The following is a 22,477-nucleotide window of genomic DNA, read 5'->3' as shown; positions in this document are numbered from 1 at the left end:
GGACAAGACACTGCAGGCAGATCCAGTATAGTGACAACACCACAGATATTATTGATTAAACCCAAAAATCTACCACTGGAGAAATGGAAGATGGGATTATCTATCTATCTATCTATCTATCTATCTATCTATCTATCTATCTATCTATCTATCTATCTATCTATCTATCTATTATTTCAGGCATTTAGTGACTTGGTTGTACAGAATCTAAACCACTTGAGCTCTAAGCTTTTTTTTGTAATGTAGATCCCAGGCATATTTTTATAGGAAGTCCTAAGTACAAACAAAGCTTTATACGCATATACTTATGTTCCAATCCTATTTCTTTACAAAGAAAAGCACTTTTTAAATTAAAACATTGTGTTTACAACACATTTTTCATCCACAGAGTACAAGTAATTTCACAAAAAGGGGTACCAACATACTTATGTCCTGCAGGGACAACATATATTTGACACAAGTGACACTGAAGGGTGAGGAAGCAGGACCAGATGTGTTGGCAGTTCAGCCATCACTTCCTGCTTCCCTTTCTTTGACCAGCTTGTGTCCCATTTGCTCTGGGTAGAAAATCCCAGATACATTTCTTCAAACTGCTTGACAGCCATGTGCCAACTGGTCTGCTAAGAGCTTTTCTGCAACATGTTTTTGACTAGGAATGACTATATGACTTGTAATGACAATTACTGGGGGCCATTCTCCCAGCATTTGTGTTGTTAACAGTCTGCAAATAACCCCATTAACAATCTCTTTCCTCTTGTCAGGAGTTTTAAATGTGTCTATTAAAAATGGAAGCAGAGCCAAATTCAAGTTTGGAACAAATCTCATCTTACATTCTTTTTTAAATGGCAAATGGCTTTACTTTAAACAATGTTTCATATTAAATTAGTTTGCAGTGTGTGCATTTTATTTATTAATAATTGATAGCCACTTACTTACTATAACTCTACAGAAAACTATTCCAATAACTTTTTCATGTTTATAGCATTGAAGTAGTCATCAGAGAATAACTTGCTGAACAGCATTTTTTGTTTTTGGAAACCCATGTTAACATATATGACCACTTCAGTCATCAATGAATTTGTTTTCACAACTATTCTGTGAAACACATAAATTCTATAATTTCATTTTGCATAGAAGAGGGGGAAATAAAAACATTACGTATATACATTATATATTGTATAAAAAGTCTAAATGAATTCCTGAGTTGTCCCAGGAAATTGGCAAAAGATAAGTTTCAGTATGAGGCTCTGATAACCTGACAGGCCTAATTAACAAAAGAATCCTCAGCATTTACTAAGATTCTCATAAAGATAATGTTTTTCCATATATAAAGCACTTGGATCTAATAAACTCCCAATCATCTGCAAACACAGAGAAATATCACATTTTTGTTTCCATCATAAAAGACACAGAATGTTGGCACTTTAAAAAGCTGAGATATGGAACAACTGAGTGAATAAAGCAACAGCAAGGACATAAATCCGTGTGGACACAAAGCACTTAATCTGCTGTGCAAACAGTGAGAAATATTAAGCAGTCTGTCTGTGGCAAATGCAGGAAGAGCTCTGAAAGGTCCCAGCCAAACCTGAAATCACCAGCATATTTGGAGAAATTCTCCCCTACCCTGAAGAAAGGAAATGTCTTTAGAACTAGAATAACTGTATAATAATTCAAGATACACGTTTAACCTTTTAATTGAGAGCACAGACTGTGCAACTTACTCTACTGCCAAAAATTAACATCCTGAGATACAGGTAGACATTGAAGTTACAGTCACCTAGTTGAAATAATTTAGTTATGCCTTAAAAACTTAAGTAGCTTGAAGAAGCCATTAAAAGTGAAGTTAAGAGTGTTTTCCAAACTAAATCTTCAAATGTCCTAATTGTGTTTTATTGTCAAGTTGTATTTTATTCTACCTAGAAAAGTACTGTAACTCAGTTCTTTGGAATTAAAAGAATTGTTCTGTTATTTTAAAAGCTGTTTCTGTTCACTGAGGTATCTATAATATATCAATATCTCTTTTAAATTTTTTTTATTTCACTAGTTTAAGATCAACATTGATAGAAACACTATTTTCTATTATGATGTGCATGTCCTGTCTCCTTATCTCCTCAAGGGCACAATTACACACCTAACAAAACAAGCAGGAAACTCAGGCCACTGAGAAACTAAATAAAACTCAGAACAGCTACAGCAGGCTGACTGTGCCAGCTATTACAGTCATTATATGGCTGGATAACCACAAGATCCAAAATGCTACCTGGAGGAAGAATAACCATAACTGTCCCAGCAGAATGATCTAACTGTTGAAATAATAATAGTGGCAATTCAGACAGGTTTCATCTGACCAGAGTATTGGGAAGGAGGTATTTGAAGAGAGTCATTTCCAGGGCCCTTCCACACTCCTTTTTGCTGAGGAGCAAATTCCTGCCTAAGGGAACTCTATGACCTATGGCACAACTAAACTGGCAAAACAAATCCTGCCCAGGCAAGGTCAGGGGAAAACATACTTGAGAGTCCACTGGCAGGGAATGCTGAAATTTTGTATGGGATACCACAAGAAAATATGGCAAGAAAGAGATGGAAGAGTAGTTTGAGAGGGAAAAGGTTGATGAAGCAATCAGGCAATACTTTAGCAAAGTTCTGGGATAATTACTCTTCCTCTAGGCTAATTTGTATGATGGGAATAGGGCAAGATGATTGCATTAGTGCAGTTAAGGTCAAGTCTTTTAAAAACTTTAAAAAAAAAGTTAATTTAATTTTTAAATAATAAAAAAAGCAATGGTGCTCTATTTTAAAAGGGAAAGCAGACATTTCAAGAAGCACTTTGAAAATGAAGTCTCTTTCTGTAGATATCTTTTCTAATCAGGAAATGTGAAAACTAAGAAACATTTCATAACTTTATCCAATTTAAATCAAAATCTCCTTGGGAATCAATTCTTTCCCATCAAATCCTCATGACCTGCACACATTTAATATGAACACAAAATGTCAAAGGAGTAGTAAATCCATTACTTTCAGGAACTATATCTGCTCTTGAAGTTAGCTGAAAAACTTCTGTATTTTCACATCTTTTAAACTGTATTTCTTTTAGCAGAAATGAAAAAAGATGAAATGAGGATGACATGGGTAAGAATCATTAAAGTCAGGACAGAACTTGAAGATTGTTGACTCCAACCCAGCATTGCCAAGCCACCACTAAACCAGATCCCTAAGATTCTGCATGTCTTTGAAATACCTCCAGGGAGGGTGACTCCTGCTTTGCCAGGCAGCCTGAACTCAGGGCTGCTCAGACATTGCAGTCACTGACCCCTGCCCTGGTGCCACAGGAAGAGATGAGAAGTGTGAGCTGGTGATTAAGATGCAGAGAGTGGTACCAGCAGTGACAGAGCACCCCCACTTCTGCATTTGACCCAGCCATGTGGAACAGTCCCACTGCTCCTGACTGAGGTGACCACTGAAGTTACCTTGGCCAACAGAATCATTAATCTTTGTTACCCTGAGACCCACTCTTGTTGTCATAGTGACTTTTAAAACTAGGTTATTCTGAAAACCAAAAATAAATTAAACCATGTTACACTTCAAGCAGTTAAGAGTCAGATCTTGATCTCAAAACAGTACAAACCTGGTATAACTCAAAGGGGTTAGTTTAACTCTTTGGTAACATAGCTGTAATAAATTCCAGAGCAATTCCACCTAATTTATTCAGCTGTAAATGAGGCCCCATTTCAAATAGGTGCATAAGCATTGCCTAACTTTAAACACATGCATAAAGCCTCTAAAACCTTGCAGAGAAAGGAAGTCAGGCAGTATCAAGCTGCCACTATGAGCATTTTCTTGTTTGCTCTACAGACACTATGGGCTAACTAAATTCTGGGGAGATACAGGAATTCATATGGCACTTGAAAATTCACAATAATCAAACCTTATCTTCTCTTTTTCTGTAGCTGCTATTATGAATACTCCATAGCTCCAAGGCCCTGCATGTCTGAAACTGTTATTCCAGAAGCTTTGCTTTTTCTTGCCAAGCCTGCTTTTTGTAATCAAGAAATGCAGTTAAAAGGTTCATGTTTCAGATCATCCAAATCTTATTGTAAATGTTTTGTTCCACTGCACAGCAACAATAATATTTTCTGTCAAAGCCCTTCAAAATTGTACAAGCCTAGTTAGTAATATTTACTGGATGCACCAAATTTTGCAAACACAAGACAATCTCTTGATACTTCATTTTCTTCTAGCAGAACCAGAAGCTACACATCATATATGCATTTATGAACAACACAGTTTAGAAAAGATGTGCTCTCAAGTTACTCACAAATCATTCCTTTTTTGGGAGGCAAAAGCACATTTAAGAGATACTTTGCACATTTGCCAGGGAGACCACTGACTATGAGTATAGGCAGAAGCCAGGGTGGGATTGTCAGCCTCTCTCCATTGGAATTCCATCTAGTGGATAAGGCTGTTTTGAGCAGGATGGCATGGCCAGCCCAACCCCTGCCTGCTGCCAGGCCCTCCAGCAGAACTTGGGGACAGCAGCGGCACCAGGGAAGACACAACAAGCACTGAGAGTCAGAAGAAAAACAAAATGAGAAATCCCCCCAACATACAACAACTCAAGGAGACTTAAGAAACACTAATCCTTTGTAATGAATAAAATGCACACACAATCTGATTTAAATCAGTTTCTTTTTGTATTCCAAATCATTGCTGAAAATAGATTCCTTTTCCCGATTAACCCCGGCCCTGTCACAGCAGGGTAATGTCAAATAAAGGTCTAGTTGAGAAAATATACTGAAATACAAAGGAACTTATCCTCTGGCTTTTCCTGCTATTATTAATGGTTTATAATGGAACCCAAAACAAAACTCAGTCATTCTCATCTGTGGTTTCTACCTCCTTCTAAAACTGAGCTCCCTTTTTCACTTCTTTCTTCATTATAAATTTATGTTGGGGGCACAATAAAATATTGTTACAAAACCTTTTAAAGGTGGGGATCACACATGTTTAAACCAGAAGCATCAACTTTGGCTCCCACTAAATGATTTTTATTTTCAAGGCATCTATATCTGACTCTAAAACTCAGATCCTGTTCCCACCAAAAACCACAGAGAAGTTTTAACTGCCTTCAGCAACTGTGGATCAAAGACACCATGTTTGTCAAACTAAGAGGCAGAAACTATTTGTGCACCCAGAGGGATCTGAGCCTCTGGGCACACATCTCAGCACCATGCTCTATTTTCCATGTAGCAGCATGTGCACAGGTGTAGGTCACAGGTTCTAGTGCACAGGTTGAAGCAGGTAAGTGCAGTCCCCGTGTGCAGGTACAGCCCTGCTGATGCTGCTTAGCAGGAACAGGAGGGAACAAGGCCTTGCTCTGTTCATTGCCTTGGGTCAAATATGTCAAATCATGAAAGAGCTTCAAGAAATAAGTAGAAAGCAACAAGGATTTCATATAAAAAGTAGATTGGAGTTAGAGTGATTTGGTTCAATGCCCAGCATGGCAGTTCAGCAAGTGATTCAACTTCCCTGCCTCCATTCACTTTTCTAAACTGACATTAATCACATTTCCAGTCAAAAAAAGCAAGGCTGATAGAGAAAGTGGAAAGAAAGCTGCCTTCCTCTTTAAGTTTTTGCAGCTTCTAGGAATATGTGGTTCCAAATCTGATTGGGGATTCTAGGAACCTTTTCCACTAAAGGAACATACTGAAACATTATAAATAATAATCAACATGATGGCAGCTGTACAAAAGGGAACAGGCAATCAGTTGAAAGGCAGTTCTTTAAAATCAGGTGTAAGCTGCTCCAAAACCACTCTGGTACAAATGTCTAATTGCTGAGCATATGCCTATAAATCCTGAAATACCATAGTTTGATCTGTACATGCAGGAATGTCTAATCCATCTTCAGAAACTAATATAGCAAGCCTACCAAGCTCTTCTGTATTTAATTCAGCTCAGACTCTAAATAATAAGAGTTACTTATTTCAAACTGTCTTAATGCATGCTGTAGCCCACTATCACCAGACAAGCAATCTGAGATTTCAGAGGTTTTTTTGGGCATGTTTATTTGTTTGTTTTAAGGTGGAATTGAGTGAACAGAGCTACACTCATTAACATAGTCTGAAGACTGGACAAGAAGGATGAATTTTGATACTTCTTCAATCCTTTCTCAAGAAAGAGCTCTCTTAAAACACTACAACAGACAATGCTCCCTAAAATCAGTTAAAATTTTTGGACCACCATTTCCTTTTCACCACAACTCCTCTGTGTGGTATGTGTGGACTCAACTGTCTGAGTCTCTTTCAAAAGCCAGAGAACTAATACAGCTGCTATTAAGTAGGAGTTTTTAATCACTCCCTGCTTTTGCTCTCTAATTGTAGCTATTCCAAATAGCACGACATAATTAAAGAGGTCTTTTCAAAAGAAAACATACAGTTCCATTTATCCTTAGAGGGAAAAACAATCTTACAGACCCATCAGTATTTTGCTGCATATTGCAACTAAATTAACAAAGAGAATTATATACAGAGCCAATTAAAACATTAAAAAAAAAAAATCCTTTATTTTCTTGTCTACATTCAACGAAAAAAAAGAAGTCTTTATGAAGTCAGATTGTAGGTGTTTTTATGAGTTTCCTGGACATAATGTGAAAGTTTCACCTCTGCACAATTTTTCATTTTAATAACAAAAATCTAACCTTTGTAGTTTAAAGCTCCCCTAGTTTGTCAAAACAAAACATCTGTGTTCTGTTCTTTGCAGTGGGGCAGCCTCACAAAGTGCAGCTGACACTGCTGAGCACATCTGAGTAAACTATACAACTACTGAGACATGTGGGTCCAGAGGAGTGTCAGGAAAGTCCTAGATATGCAAAAATACATTTATATAGTCTTGTTCACACTTCTCACTGCTTCTAGCACCCACAGATATCCTACAAGCCCATCTGGAAACAGCTCTGTAGGAGTTTATCCAGAGAAGACAGTCCCTGCAGCAGGATCCTTGTTCATCAACAGCTTCTGCAGTGGAAAACACTACAGAATAACAACTCCCCCAGCAACCCCCTTCTTAGAAGTTTCTGTTGCAAAAATATGCAAACTGGTTATGAAAGGGCTGCAGACTTAACAGGATGACTAAGTGAAGACATCTAAATATCTCCCACAGCAATGGACTGCACACCGATGAGACTGCTCACAGCTTTTCTAGCAGAGGCTCAGAAGTTCATGGGGTCTTGCTGCAGCATTTCTCTGCCATTCCCCACTCACCTCCAAGAACTTTCATGTTATTGTAAACCTGCTGACCTGGACAATAGTCAAAGTTACACATCTGATCCCAGATATGCCACCCTCCATGGGCAGCACTGCTGCTCCCCTGGTGTGATGGTGAGGGACACACTGTTCCCACAGACCTGCTCCACCTGAGCTCCTTACCAATTCACAGGCATATCTGGCAAAAATAACCTTGCGTCTGCTTCTTGAAGATGGCTACTATGTACTTAAGGTTCTTCACATCTATAAAAGTATCATGATGGTTTGAAACTGACAGGATTTTGGAGAAGAGCGAGAATACAATGTGTATCCCATCCACCTTCTTGTAAAGAAAAGAGCTGGTCCTAGCTCTAGTAATTAGCAACATGTAGGAATTAGTTATGTCTCTCTTGGAAACAGCATGTTCAGTTCTGGGCTCTGGCAGAGCTGGCTGGGTGTAGGCTGGGCATTTGGAAAGCAAGGCTTGTCCCCTTCCTCTGGGCAATGCCCAGGTCACACAGCCCCAGCTGCTCTTCCATAAATCCCATTGGGGATGTGAGTTCCCCAAAGGGGAGTGGGAATATACACCACAGCTTTTACCCTGAGAAGGAGCTTCTTTCAACTTAACATTGCTTTCCTTTGGTAAAATTCACATTCATCAAATGTATCCCACTTATCTTTCATTTTCTCGATTAAATATTTTACTTCATAAAATTTGGCAACCGCCTCTCTAAAAACATTCCAAGTAGGAGAACAATAGACAAATGAAGAACTAATGTTTCTTCCTTAATGCCTGGATTGTTACTAATGTTCCAAGATTATTGTTTTTAAGGAAATCCAGAAAAGAAAAAAACATCTCTTCATACTAAAATCCTTGTATTTTTTAAATGCTGAACTTCTTTTAGACAAAATTTCAAAGCTGAGTGTAGGTGGAGAAGCTATAAATAACCACATTTGTGCATGTTCCTTCTGCACAAGACACAGAAAATGTGCTCTGCATCAGCATAGAAAGATGCTGCTGTGCTCTGCATGAAGCTTCTCCAGACTGACAGGTAGATTATTTATTTTGCAGTTATGCTGCTGGGTTGCTATTTGTGAGCCTTTTCTACATCTCTCAGTAATCATACCTGGCACTTAGCTGCAGGATAATGAATTAGCAGTACAATTAATCAAGTCTGTCACACTATGACCAATGGCAATATTCAGAAATTCAAAAATATTTTCTTACTTAGGGCATATAGTTACTTTTGGTTGTTGCTGTCCATAGCACTAGTTAGAACAGTTAGAACAGTGATTTTGCTCCTTCTGAGACTAAGACATTTTTCCAAGCTCTCCCTTTCTTATCCCATATTTGTCTTTTCACATCACTTTTACAGATGCACATGCTGGGTCAGACATGGCTGTGGCCAGCTCTAGGTCTAGGTCTGTCTCCTTCCATCTGGCTGTTTGCTTGGACATAATGAGAGTTTTCTGAAAGAATGTCCCAGGTCTCTCACAGCTTAAGAGGATGGGAAGAACATTGTCCCATGCAGAGTAAGCATTGAAACAAAGGCAACCTGAAAAGCTCTTGATTTATTGTCAAGCAAATCTCCATTTCATTTTCCTCTATGGTTGTTTCCACCACTTTAACAGTTCCCAGGAAGAGAAACACCTGAGCATGCTCAATGCCTGGCCCATTTTCTTCCTCATATGCACTTACATAGTGGATCTCTACAGTTCTTTAGAACCAATAGATAAAACAATATCCTAATTATTAGAAGCCTCTTTTACTTTAACAATGCTCATACTCTGCTGTGATCATGTGCACTTGAGGTTTTATTAAATTGTCAAATAATTATTTAGCATCTTGTGTTTCCTCCTACCTCTAGCAGCTCTCTGTTTTGCTTCTCTAGCACCACACCCACAGAAAATCAGCATTTGCAGACCTGATAGTAAGTGGAGACATGCACAGGACTCAGCTGACTTTGATTTCTGCAATCTTGACCTCTAAGTTGTTGCTACTAACAACAGCTATCATCACAGCTGATTTTTATGTTTGTGAATGCAGCAGCACAGTGTGAATATTCATGCTTTTGAGGAAAAGCTTTCTGGTCCTATTACAAATTTGTGCATTTCAAACTGTGGCCTTTCATAGCTTGTGAAGTATTTTCCTTGCACTTGTTTGGTTCAATTTTTTTTCTTGGTAGGAGTATCCAAAGTGTTGAAGGACCCCTTGAAATGTGTAGCAGGTATGCAGGAAGGAAAAGAGAAGCTACATGAGCTCTTTAGAAAAGCTCATTATTCTCAAAAGTATAAATAGAGCAATTGACTTGAACTCTGCCAGTGACAGATGGGTCTGTGGTTTAAAAGGTGAAACAAAGCAAAACCAAAAGAGAGTGGATAAAGATTCAGAAAAATCTCAACTGTTCTTCAAAATTACAACACTGATTTGCTTTATGATCCCTTTCAGAGCCTCAGTTTGTAAAACAAGAAAGAAATTCTCTGTAAGATGAATGTCAGACTAGGATAACAGTACCATTACTGCTATCACAAAATGTACATTTTGATAGTATCAACCCACTGAAACCTATTACTTTCTTAAACCAGAAACTTAAAAGGTACCTATCAACTAGAATAGATTGAGAAAGCAAACATGAGCTTTGCAGCAGAGTATCTTTAATGCAAGAGCCATCCTCTGGGCCCTAGACAAGCACTGAGGCAGTCCCCACTGTGTTTGAGTTGCCTTCTGCACCACAGAAGAAACTGCTGAGTGATACTGAGTACAGGATATTGAATAAAGCCCTACTCTGGGTTACTATGGGGAGCAGATGATTTAATCATCCAGGTTTAACAAGGCTTACAATCACAGCACAGAGCAGAGACAGGTTTACTAGCAGACCAAATCCCAGCTGGGTCAAACAGCTCTTGGTACAGTCTTTTGGCAGTAACAGAAAAACTCACCAAGATGGCAAGTGCAGCACTGCAGTGGTCCTAAACATCCCTGCCAGGAACAGAGCCCTTTGGGGCTGAGCATCCTGCCAACAGCTAGGAAAACAACCTTTCTCCTTGGGGCTCTGACCTGATTAGAAACTAGAGGCCAAATATGAGAGTGCAAACCATGTGGGGAAGAAGCAAGAGAGTAGAAGTGAAGGAGAACAGGGATGAAAGAAAGTCCATGAATGTTTTAAGTGGCTGTTCATCATCCAGAACTTTTCTATAATAGTATAACTGTTCATTTCCAAGTTTATATGTGCCAGGATGTGTGCAGGGAGAAAGGAGTGCAGTACAAGGCTATGTCTGACCTTCTGGCAGTGCTCCCCTGACAATGGGTTCAAACCTGCAACACAGCTTCTCTCCTGCTCTAAGGCCACTGCAGCACCTCTTCTGCTGGTGTTTGCTGTCTGTTAGTCACTGTTCAGGCAAACCAGCTGTGCTCAACACACGTGTCCATGGCAGAGAAGTCTCAGCTCAGTACTGCAGGTAACTGGGGAAAGGGCCAAGTTGCTGTGGTGTGTGAGAAGCTTTGCCTGTAGCACAGCAGGGCTGAAACAAAAAGCCTGGAATGTTTACATCTTTGTGCAATATCCTGCTGATTCTTTCACATGTCACAGCAGAAAAGGATCCTGTGAGGGTTTCAAAGGCTCAAAGGCCAGTGATCCTACAGATGCATCAGAGAAGGCCATGGATAGTGGCAGTGAGAAGCTGTTTGGACTGCCCAGGCTCCCATGGCAGACAAGTAATGCAAAAATAAGCTAGAATATATGGGCAAGAAGAATCAGACTTATGAAAACTATTTTCAGCAAGGAACAACCTTGAGCTGTTCAGAGAAAAGGGAAGACACTTAAATGATACCAGGAGTGAGACTCATGAGCAGAATGAAGGGCAGAAGTGTTTGGGGACTTTCCCTATAAGCACCTATTTAAAGAAAAGTCCAATTTTCCCCAAAATGAAATTTTCTGTGAAAAACTTTCTTTCTTGTTTTTCTTTTACTTTGATGGCTCCAGGGCTACACCATCCCCTCATCCTGAACTTCTTTCTTTTGTTGTTCCCTAACACCTTGTGGACTTTGAAAACCTGGAGAAGTAAGCAAGCAGGAACCATATCCAAAATATATTTTGATTGTTTAATGTTCCTTTTTGTTAGAGGAACACGAAAAATAACAATACAAAGAAAGTTTCATTTTGTGGCTTCCCTCCCCCCTCACAACCTTCCCTCCTCATTTGGAAAGGGAACCATCTGAAGGTCAGAATGTTTTATATGTTGCTGAAGCCAAAAATGAAAGTAATTTTCTCCATCCCTCAATACACTTTCCATCACAAAAATCCAAAAGGCAGGAAAAAAAATGAAGTCAAGAGCTTTCAAAATAAAGGGAGTGGAAAGGTGAAAGACCAATGGATAGACCTGAAATGTGTTTGGTTCGCATATTTTCACATTCAAAAGAGATTTCTGTTAAAAGGAACCATAGCGTAACATAAAAGAAGTTTATGGCTGTAAAAGTATACAGGAGTTGGAGCCAAGCAGCTCTGTCTAAAAGTGCCTGAAGGGTTACCCCAGCCTAGGCAATAGCTTCCAGAACTACAACCCAGGTTACAGCTTCTAAAAACAAGCAAGAAGCTTTGTGTAAGACTTCCCTGTGAGGAATATGAAACAAAAGAAGTTGCCTGAAAGTCTCCTGTGAGCTAAAACTCTGCATTTAGTTCAAAATAGTGCACAACCTCCCTTCAATGGAAAGAAATACCAGAACTCTTCAGTCAGGTTGGTTTGCTAAGGCAGTCCCAGATCCAGGCACAGCGACAGAGGATGCTGACAGAGCAAGGAGCTGCTGCAGAGCACAGCCAGGGAAAGGAGTTTGTGCATGGAGAAAGGCAGAGCTGTGAGACTAAAGGGAATGACTGGCATGGAGAGGAGCAGTGGGCAGAGACAGGTCATGGTGCCAGAGCAGATCAGCCTGAGTTGGTTCTTGCTACCCAGCAAGCCATAATAATCTCAAACCATGGCTGCAATTCATTACAGAGGGGGAAAGTAAACAGCTGGCTGAGCAGCTGCTTCATAGAGGAAAACACGGGGAAAAGTGTTCTAGTTATACATTAGGAAGTAGCTTTCATTATGCTCTTTGTTGTCTGGAAAGGTTTTTTCTCACATCAATGAAAACACCTTTTGCTGGCCATCAGCCATAAGCAATATGAATGATCACTCTGAGTGACAGGCAGGACCATGAAAAATCTGGGAGGCCATATGAGGAGATAAATGAAAGGAAAGATCAAGGGAAACTAATGGACTAGAAAAGAATAACTATTTTGGACTCCTAAACCAGTGCCTAAAATAGCATATTTATTTCTTAGCATAACATACCCTTATTTCATTTTTAGATAGTCCCAATAAATCCTATAAGATCTTTCCATAAGGAGTAAAACTGGAGTGGCAATGACTTTGTTGGTTTAGAGCAAGGATTTGTGAGTCAGATATCCTGACATGAGAAGATCTAGTCATGAAGCTGAAGTGACCTTTGGCAGGTTGCTCAACATCAACCTTTTAAAAAACCCATAATCCTGAAATGAAAGAAACCTTAATAAGCGAGAAGCACTACTATTATTGTTACTTCTTAAAGTTACAGGGCAGAAAGTTTTCTGGCATTCCAGTCCACATCTGCTCCAAGACCTTATTTTTCTCCATGTCCTTATGACAATGACTCCTTCTACCAATTGCTTTCAAAATACATATATATAGCTGGAGAAAACTCTATTTTATTTCTCTTTCTTCACCACTGCAACCCTTCTATTTTTGCAGGGTTAATCAGTAACAGACAAGCTTAATTCTCTCTTGTCCTTTGCCATGACACTAAGAGCCAACGATGCCTTTCAGAAACAATCAACTACACATGATATTTTCAGGAATGCTGACATGCAAACAATCCTGGGACAGAAATAGACAATGAGGACATGATACATAATGACTACAAATTCTGTTTAAGCATAACATCAAATTTTAGCAGTTTGCTGAGGACTGACTTCCCTGCAGAATGCTGGAAAGGAAATCTGGGATCATGAAGACACTGAATGCCCAGCAGAATGGCATCACACAGGATTTGGGCTCCTACATCTTAAAAAATCTTACCCAACATTAGGAAGTGTACTGAAGGTCTTGTTTGAAGAACCTACATTATCATTATTTCCCTGACAGTCTGGACAAAGAGAGGGAAGTGTCCAGGGTACAATGAGAGTCATTCTCTGGAGATGCCAGAGTCTCTCCACTGACTATAAAAGGAAACTCTGCATTAGGCTCCTGACTTGGATGATTCAGTTATGCTTCTAAAGACAGGCAGGATAAATACAGACCATGGATCATTACACCTGCCTACAGAAAAGGAACTGCATCTTTATATCTCCTTCTCCATTTCTCCATGCTATGACTTGTGTCCTCTTCATCCACTGAAAGACAGATTCAAACCCTCAATGAGTCAGGATGATTTCAGATGGTTTCCACAAGAGCTTTTTAGCCTAGGAACCCAAACATTTGCCATTCAAGAAGTAGCAAAACACAGACAGTGCTCTAAACAAGAAAAACACTTTTTGACAGACAAAGGAATTTTCTTTCTGTTCCCCTTCTCACTTCAATAGGTTCAGAGATCAAGCTGGCTTGTTCAGATTTCTTCAGATCTTATCTCCCAAGACAGCTGTGAAGCTCATCAAAGTGTTCTTGCACTGCTCATACATCAGTGCTAAGTAAACTTCAGTTGGTAACTGAATCTGGCCCCTGGAGTTGGATATCCCTTGCACTACTGCTCTGTGTATAAATTAAAAAGTGATCATTATTATTTTTTCATCACTGACTCTTTAGGAGCACAAAGAACAATGGTCTGCTTGTCTTAATAACTCTGTAAAGGAAGAATGAAAAAAAGGTTGTTTCCAGATAATTTCAAGTTATACTTTAAATCAAATTATGAAGAGGATAGGGTATTGTTAATCAGCAATTTCTAAGGGATTTCCAGAATAAATATCTTTAAACAAAAATTTAATCCTATAGCTCTTTGTGAAGAATTTTGGCACAAAAATAATACAAGATAATTTAAGAGCATTGTCAGACATTAAGAACAGAGCTCTCTTTCTCTTATGTGAGTTTGAAATATGTAAAGCAATTTACTTTTTAGGCCTCAGACATGTGAGGTGTTCTTATCCCATGCAGTGATGAGTGGTTACAGGGTACAGATGTCCCAGTTCTGCCTGGACAGAAGCACAGAGTCTGCCTGTATGCCAACAGCCAGTCTGAATGTACACAAATAGCAACATGCCACAGGAAGCCCTGCTGTGACCCTTCAAAGGGAGGATTTCTAAGACAGTAAAGAGGAAAAATGCACATTACTTCTTTCTGTTGTGCTGTTTTTCCAAGAACACTGTCCTGTTTGTGTTGGACAACTCTGCCAATAAATGCTCCAAGTCTTTGCAAGCTGAAGGAACTAGAGAAACATCCCTGTGAAATCACCAGAAACTGAAGAAATTTGTGGGCAATATTCTCCTCCCTAGTGTGGTTACTTGTGCAGCAAATCCAGCACAATCTGGTCAAGGAGCACCAAGCTATACAGGGTGCTCTTACTCCATACTCTGTCACCACTAGAGCTTAGAGAGACATCTACAGTCAGTAGAAATCATCTGAAGCTCCTGCACAATCTTATGCCACTGTGGGTTCAAATTCAGAAGTGACAGTCCTTTTTTAACAGTTCAAAATAAGCAACTAAATCACTCAGCAATGCTTGTTATTTAAGTGTCTATTTTCACTATATTTGCAGGATACTCATCAATCAGCACAAATAAACCACCCCTTTACTTTCAGCACTGGTTACTTATCAGTGCTCTTCAGAAGTTGAGTGGGGACACAGATCTCTCCATTGTCTGGACTCACACCCACATTGCCTGAAAATGTTCCCATTCCTTTGGCAGGAGCAACAGGCATGGAATGAAAATTGCTGTGAAAAAGCAGTTGACAAAATGTTTTATTGCACAGTCTGTGATGTGGATGGGAGCAAACAGAAAACCCTTTTACTACAATTGTGCTTCCTTTTACTGCATAAATAATGAAGCAGAGAAGTGCTGCATCAGAGGTGTCAGAGATGTAGTGAGCTTGGAGACATGCACATGGTATTAAGTTGGTCCTTTAGAGCTCTGCAGGTAAAAGTTGTATTGTGTTCTCTCAGAATTGTCTGGTGAGATATTCGTATCAGACAATAAACCAGTGGCATCACCAACTGCTGGAAGGACAAGGTTAGTGAAAATAAAGGTATTTATCTCAGTCACAGATAACAAAAGTTTGTTTTCTCTCCTGTTGTATCCCTTTGGGAGAAGGTTGCTAAGAAATTTTACCAGTATTGATTCCTTTTCCATTATTTTTGTGGGGACAATATAACCATAATTAGAACCTCTACTCACTATCCCTTATGGCTGGGAAGGTCACACACACCTTCTAAGCTCAGAGAAAGTACAGCAGTAATACTCTGAAAATGTAAACATTTAAGTGACAAACATTAAATGCATCTCATGACCACATTTATTTACCAAAGGAGTTGTGAAAATTCTCTAAGATGCTTTGAATTGTAATGTTTTAATTAATGACTGACTAAATCTGTTCAGATGGCACACAGAGCATGTGATGTATTCTTGCAGGGTGATGTGGCTGAAGTCATCTGGTAGTAAATATAATCTTGACTTAATTATAATGTTCTTTTTTCCTCCTTAGCAATTGTTTAGAAATAAATCTCTTGTTTTACAAGACCCAGTGAAGGCATTATTGTAAACTAAGTATATAAACAGATACATGGTCTCATTTCTCTTGTCTTTGAAACAAACTATAACAAGTTGGAAAACTACAGAATGTTGGAGAACTCTTCACTGCTTTGAAGGGATCAAAACAACCAAGACTACACATGCAAATGGGGGAGTAATGCACAGACCTAATCCTCTAAAATCTTGTGTGAGAGCTAAATGAGACATAAATTGCCTCAAATATCCATACATTCTTTTGCAAATGGACTACATAGATCACATGTAACACATGAAGTGTTCAGCATTCTCAGATAGTGTTTGGAGACACAGATGTTGGCAGGACATTTTTCCATATGAATGATATCAGGATCCTGTCCTGATCTGTTTTCTCTGCCAGTAAAACCCAGACACAGTACAAGTTAAAGTGGTTGGTTCTGAAGAGAGACAGCTTTTCCTCTTCAATACTCTGCAGTCTCCCACAGTGGCAGCTGGTAAATGTAATGATATCAGAATGGCCACATGGCCTTTTTATCCATCACCAGAGGCAGATAACCACGTAAGGAAACCAAAACTATGTCCCTTAATGTATCTGGGCATAAAGCCAACAGAAGGCAAATCCCAAATTTAGAGAAATCAGATGAACCTGACACTACTCTAGCTTGATCTTCTCAACAACCAAGAGGATTTGAGACTTCACTGCAGCTGGAAAGGCAAAGTTCCAGCTTTCTTAGCACTGCCCACCCTCTCACCAGTAAGTGTTTGTCAGTGTTGCCTTGCTGTGTACCACTGGTCCTCACCTGCCATGATGGGCCTGCTCCATTTTGCCATGCAGAGCCATCACAGTTAACTCAACACTGCTCACAGCCAAGAAACCCCCAGCACACACAGTACCTCTACATCCACTCATTTTTCCACTCTTCATTTACAGGCAGACATCCCAACCAAAGTGAAGCAAGAAGAACGAAGCATCAGCAATGACCTTCAGAGAATCCTGTGAGTTTCTGGAGAAGCATGCTGCCTGTGCCAGGCTGTGTTGGCATGTAGGTATGGAAATGATGGAAAGACTGAGAATTTCTGTGAGAGGCAATGAAAGCTGCAGAATGAGCGTATCAGTGTGACTATTCTGACATTAAATTGTGCTAAAGTACCAAGTTCAAGGCTTGCCCAGACTGTTTAAATAATGCATCAATTCTCCTTCGACTTTAACAGGTGTGCTTCACTTGAATGAGCTTATAGAGTGGAGAATTCAGGTGAAACTCTTGCTCATGTGAAACAAAGGGGATGGGGAGGCAGTGGGGTGAGGAAGAGCCTTATAAACTTACTTCAGCTATTTCTAAGGCTGTTTGGTAACATTTCATGCTACAAGCCTTTTGCTACCCTTGCTGTTTCATGGTGTTGCTGTTCATGGGGCAAAGGGAACATGCTAGAGTGGAGAGATGCACACAGAGGCTGGCAGGATAAACCAGGACCTGACAGTGCAAAGCAGTGGAAATGCAAGAAAATACAAGAACAGTTTCAAATCTCAACATAAATGGCAATTTGATGGTAAATTGTCTGCAGAAGGGGAAGACACATAGCAGAGAGGAGCAAAAGGAAAAAGGTACCAAAAATGGGCCAATGCATCTGCAGCAGCTACAAAATAATAGCACAAAAGTCAATGAGACCTTTCTTCTCCCTTACAGGACAGAATCTCAGCACCTCCTCCCACAGCTGTGTTCTAAAAGGATCAACAGTGCAGTTCTTCCCTATCTGAAATCAGAGAACTTCTAAAAATCAACTGAAGCAATGAAGTATTTTACACACTCAGCAACCCAACATTTTTATAATGATCCTAAGTATTTTTGGTGTTAAAAGAGTTTCTTGTCAGTTCCTGTCTGTGTTGAACCTCATGGCAGCTCACAAATTTTCTTAACTGCTGTTGCTTTTGTATGAATGGTGCTCTATTTCCTGTGAAGGCTGCAAATGCAGTTTCACACCATTTATTTTCTTTCCTTCCTTAAAACACTATATATTCATAACTCAGCATCCTCAGCACACTATTATTTACCTTGGTTCACATGTGCAAATGGATGTAATTGTATTAATACATAGATGTAGTAGCAAATAGTCTTGTAAAATGTCTGAAGGTGTGAGGTAGTGATTATTTGTAATGATATTTTATAGCATAACATTTCTTACATTAATATTGTAACTTGGCAATCCACAGTGTTTACACTGGGTTTTATACAGCACAATGTGTATTTCAGTTATGCTGTGACTGTAGGGATTTTGTGCAGTTCAAGGTGAAACCCAGCTAGAATCAGAAGTATTTCCTTGACAGTGTGAAATTCTCTGAGAACACAGCCCTGACGTGCCAACAGTACATACAGCAGGTAGTCTTGCCTTGCAAATGGTGCAGATAACTGGAAATGAGCCCTGTTGAACACAGTTTAACCCTCAAATCCAGTTCCAATGGCACACACTTGGCCTACACAAAGCCTTCATCCAGTCAATCAGTTCTGCAAGACCTCTCTGTGCACAGTTGATATTCCATGCCCAAATACTCAATCCCTCTGACAAGACTAACCAGAGTGGTTAGATAAGGAATTACTGATTCCTCAGGGTCAATAAGAGTCTCTTCTTGGATATGTCTTTACCAAAATCCATTAAGGTTGTTAACAGCAGACTGAGAGGATGCAAAATAATCTGGGAGTCTCTATCAAGACAAGCGACACAACAAAACCTGTCCCTATTAACATCCCCATGTAAGACAAGATTGATGCACAGCAGGTGTGGATGAACAAGTGAAGGAGTGCAAGCTCTGCCACAGAGGTCATCTTCCACCAGAACTTTTACTGCACTGGACAACAGTGGAGAGGGTGAGCCACAAGATATCCTGACAGGGAAAACTGCACCTGTGAGAAACTTTTTAATTCTGAGCTGTGAGAGGAATATCTTCCTTAGAGAAATTATGCTGTATCATTTACGTGTTTAGAAGACAGAGAAGTCTAATAAACTCAGGGTTCTCTTGTCAGGATTTCTTCTCCCACATATTTTCATTTTAGACTTGAACTAGGGGGAACTCAGTTGAAGGTTATTAAATTTTGACAAGACAAGAAATTATTATAGATAAATGTTGCTTATGATCAGTGACAATATACAGGTAGCTTCATCTGCCAAGTGATGGGCATTTAACAAAATAAGCATAATAGGAATTGCATGACAGATATACAGGAGGTGATTAGTTTTAAAAAAAGCCCCCATCAACATAAGCAGATATCTTCCTCCTCCTCATGGAATCTACAATTCATATTTCTGTTTAGTTGAGTAACTCATTTATGAGTTACAAAGCATTTATCTTGAATAGTACAGATGTTTAGTGAACAGAATGATTCATCTCTTCCTGTCTACTTTCTAAGTAGGACAAAGAGATGCCTCCACTGTGTGCTAGGATGGAAGCATGTCTGTCATTAAGTTGTTGCTTCCCAGATAATAACTACCCATTAAGAGAAAAATTTGGAAAGACTGCTGCCAACAGAACTCACACAGAGTAATGCTCTCTAAAGTGATTGTGCTCCAGAGAGTCTTTCTGCCTGTTTCTTTTTCTCTCACCAAAAGCCACAGAACACACAAAGACCTGCTCCTTTTGAAAACCAGTGACAGAGCTTCATTGCCTTGCATGTGTGGGAAGTCTGAATAGGTTTCATGAATGAACCTCATAAACACTTCTACTGAATTCAGAAGATGTAAGAGAGAAAGTTTCAGTTTGGAAAGACTGAACAAAAGGGTAAATCACCCTAGGGAATGAAGAGGGTAAGATACCTAAGATTCTTAGTGATATTAAATACCATAATTAGAAAATATAAAACCATCAGAATTTGAAACCCTTGATTTTAGATTTTAGCCCTAAAACCTCATATAGTATTAACTTAATATAGTTTGCTGAAAGTATTCTAACTGAATACCAAATACATTTTCTATTTAATATATAGCTTATGAATTTCATTACCATGCAGTATGTTTGCTGATACATAATGCAAGAAAAGTTGTTCAAATTAAGCATCTGTTACATTCAGTCCCAGTCTTAGTTTTATATATGTCATGAATATTTTTGTGGTTTTACAGGAAAAAAACCTAAGTAGATAGAAATACTGGGAAACTTTTGAAGACTGCCAAAGAAATGGTCACAAATATTTGCAAAGGATCTACAGCTACAGTTCTGTCTGTGCTGGTGCACTCCAATTATGGCACTTAGAGCACCACAGATTCACAGGTTGAATAACAGCTGCCTGTCTCCTGCCCTTGTTGGTTCATGTCTATTTTGCATGTGACAACTTTGTCACTCTGTCTCTGCCTCATTTTTCACTTGGAGGAAGGCAGTGGCATAAAGAAACCCCAGGGACATTAGAATGCTCCATAAACATGATTAGAGCATTCAGCCTCTTCATTTAAAGCAAGTACCATATTGCTACCAACATCTGCTTTGGGCTATAATGGGGCCCTTAAACAAGCCACACTACCCTGAACGAGCAGAGCCCTGGAACATCTGTTGATTGTGCCTGCAGAGTTGGCAGCTACAAACATGGCATCCCATACTTACTGTCACTCACACTCCTGTGCTGTACTCATATGGATTCCTTTGGGACAGAAAAGTTATCCACCTGGAGCTGAGGTTCTCTGAGACAAGCCTGTGATGTATAAACTGTATTTCTGTGAGAAGGGCTCTGAGCATTGGTGTGTGCACTTCACTGGAGACAGTAAATTCATAGCATGGGCATGTGGACTCTATAAGTGGTAATAGTGCAAAGATCATATAAACAGCACCACTAAACTCTCAGTTTATGCTGGTTCCACACTGAAAGGTGAAACAAAGCACAGTTCAATTGCTTTTCACACTTGAATTTTTAATTTTTTTTCTATGAAACATCACTTTCTCAGAAACAGAAGAGTACCTATAGTTAATTGTTCACTTGTGACAAATTCACCACTGAAAATAGTGTCACATTCTTACAGGGAATGGACTGATTGATATTCAATGGACTGATTGATGATTTCCAACATGATACTAAAAGATGCATTAGGATTTTAGCAGATTTCTAGAGCTGTGTGAAATCTTGCTTATGACACCAGCCTCTGGAAGAGTCACTAACCTTTATGGCTGCAAATAAAGGGACACATTTTACCTCTTTAGGAGGGATATTACCTGTTGAACATCCTGCTGGAAAACACAGAGCTGCAGCCTTTGATGTAGCCGGACCTTCCTGTGCTGCCAGATGCTTTCCAGGCGCCGCTGGTGGTGCAGGACTTCATGGACCACATCCAGCACCTGGTGAACAGCCTTGGAGTAGTTTGCAGTAGCAGTAAGGGATTCTGAATTCCCAGGACTCAAGGGACGCTGTAGGACATCCAGCAAGGCTTTTCCATCCTGGCTCACCTGAATGAAGAAATAGATCTGCTTCACTGCACTGGTACATAAATATCTGGCAGCTGACAGAGAACAGCCCAGCTCATTCTTTTTCTGCTGTGAATTTTCCTTATTTCAGCCAAAAAAGGAAGAAAGAGCTCATAACATCTCTTTCTGACTTGTACTTACACATTCAGCTCTTGCCTTTGCTTCCTATGGCCCTGCTGTGCCACTCAGCAGGAGCACAGGTACAGCAGTGCTGGGGCTGCACACAGAGATCCCAGGGCTTTATTCCACTGGGACACCCGGGCACTGACAATTCCTGACACACACTGCTTGGTGACAGGTGGCATTTGCAAGAGTAGGCCTATCTTTGTGAGGAGGTGGCATTTTAAGAAAACCACAGATGGCAGAGTCATTCATATTCTGTATAATAAGGGAGAGTCCTTTCTTTGTAGGATTACTAAGTATGTCTATACATTAAGAAGTGTGACATTCCATTCTGTATTTCATTCAGTGGCAGTGAAAAATAAATCAGTATATGACTGATTCCTTTTTTCCCCAGGAACAGCTCAGAGGGGCCTATGGTCTCAATTTTCAATATACTATGAAGTTTTCTGGTAGATGCAAAGCCCTCTGCACACGTGTAACCATTTTCAAGCATATTAAAAGATATTTACAGATGCAAAGGCATTTGGACATTTAAAAAATGGGAATGCCTGGTTTTTTAATGCCAGATTTTTTTTTCTGGAACGTTCCTGAACCATTTTCATTTTCATATTGCAGGGGCAAAATGACAAATTAAACCATGAAAACCAGGTTTCTGCTAAAAAACATGTGCGTGCACTGATTCTCGAAAAATGGCTTTTTAAAACATTTTTTCAGTTCCAGATTGGAACACTATTGTAATCCCTCTCTTTTCCCAGCCTCCTTTTTGCTTTTCCTTCTGAAACAAACTGCAGTGAAAATGACAAGTTTTCCTGAAATGTGTATTTGTATGCAATTACAATCACTGATCTTGACATAAAATAGGGTAATGAATGTTTTTCATCCAGTTGGCATTCTGAACATTATCAGTCAAAGTTAAAACACATCTCCAGGATTTCCATGTCTCATTTATTC

General features: G+C 39.5%; 1 protein-coding gene across 11 annotated transcripts in view; it reads right to left on the bottom strand.

Moving 5' to 3' along the window:
* The window catches only part of KALRN (kalirin RhoGEF kinase), a 457,536-nt gene that overhangs the window by 211,200 nt on the left and 223,859 nt on the right, over nt 1–22,477 (bottom strand). For all 11 annotated transcript variants that reach the window (XM_079310809.1, XM_079310810.1, XM_079310805.1 and 8 more), the window contains exon 9: nt 21,155–21,385. In XM_079310809.1, the coding sequence (XP_079166935.1) occupies nt 21,155–21,385 (231 nt within the window). The remainder of the gene's footprint in view (nt 1–21,154; nt 21,386–22,477) is intronic.

This window comes from Erithacus rubecula, assembly GCF_903797595.1.
Source record: "Erithacus rubecula genome assembly, chromosome: 8".
Classification (NCBI taxonomy): Eukaryota; Metazoa; Chordata; class Aves; order Passeriformes; family Muscicapidae; genus Erithacus; species Erithacus rubecula.
This window is presented reverse-complemented; position numbering and strand designations above follow the sequence as displayed.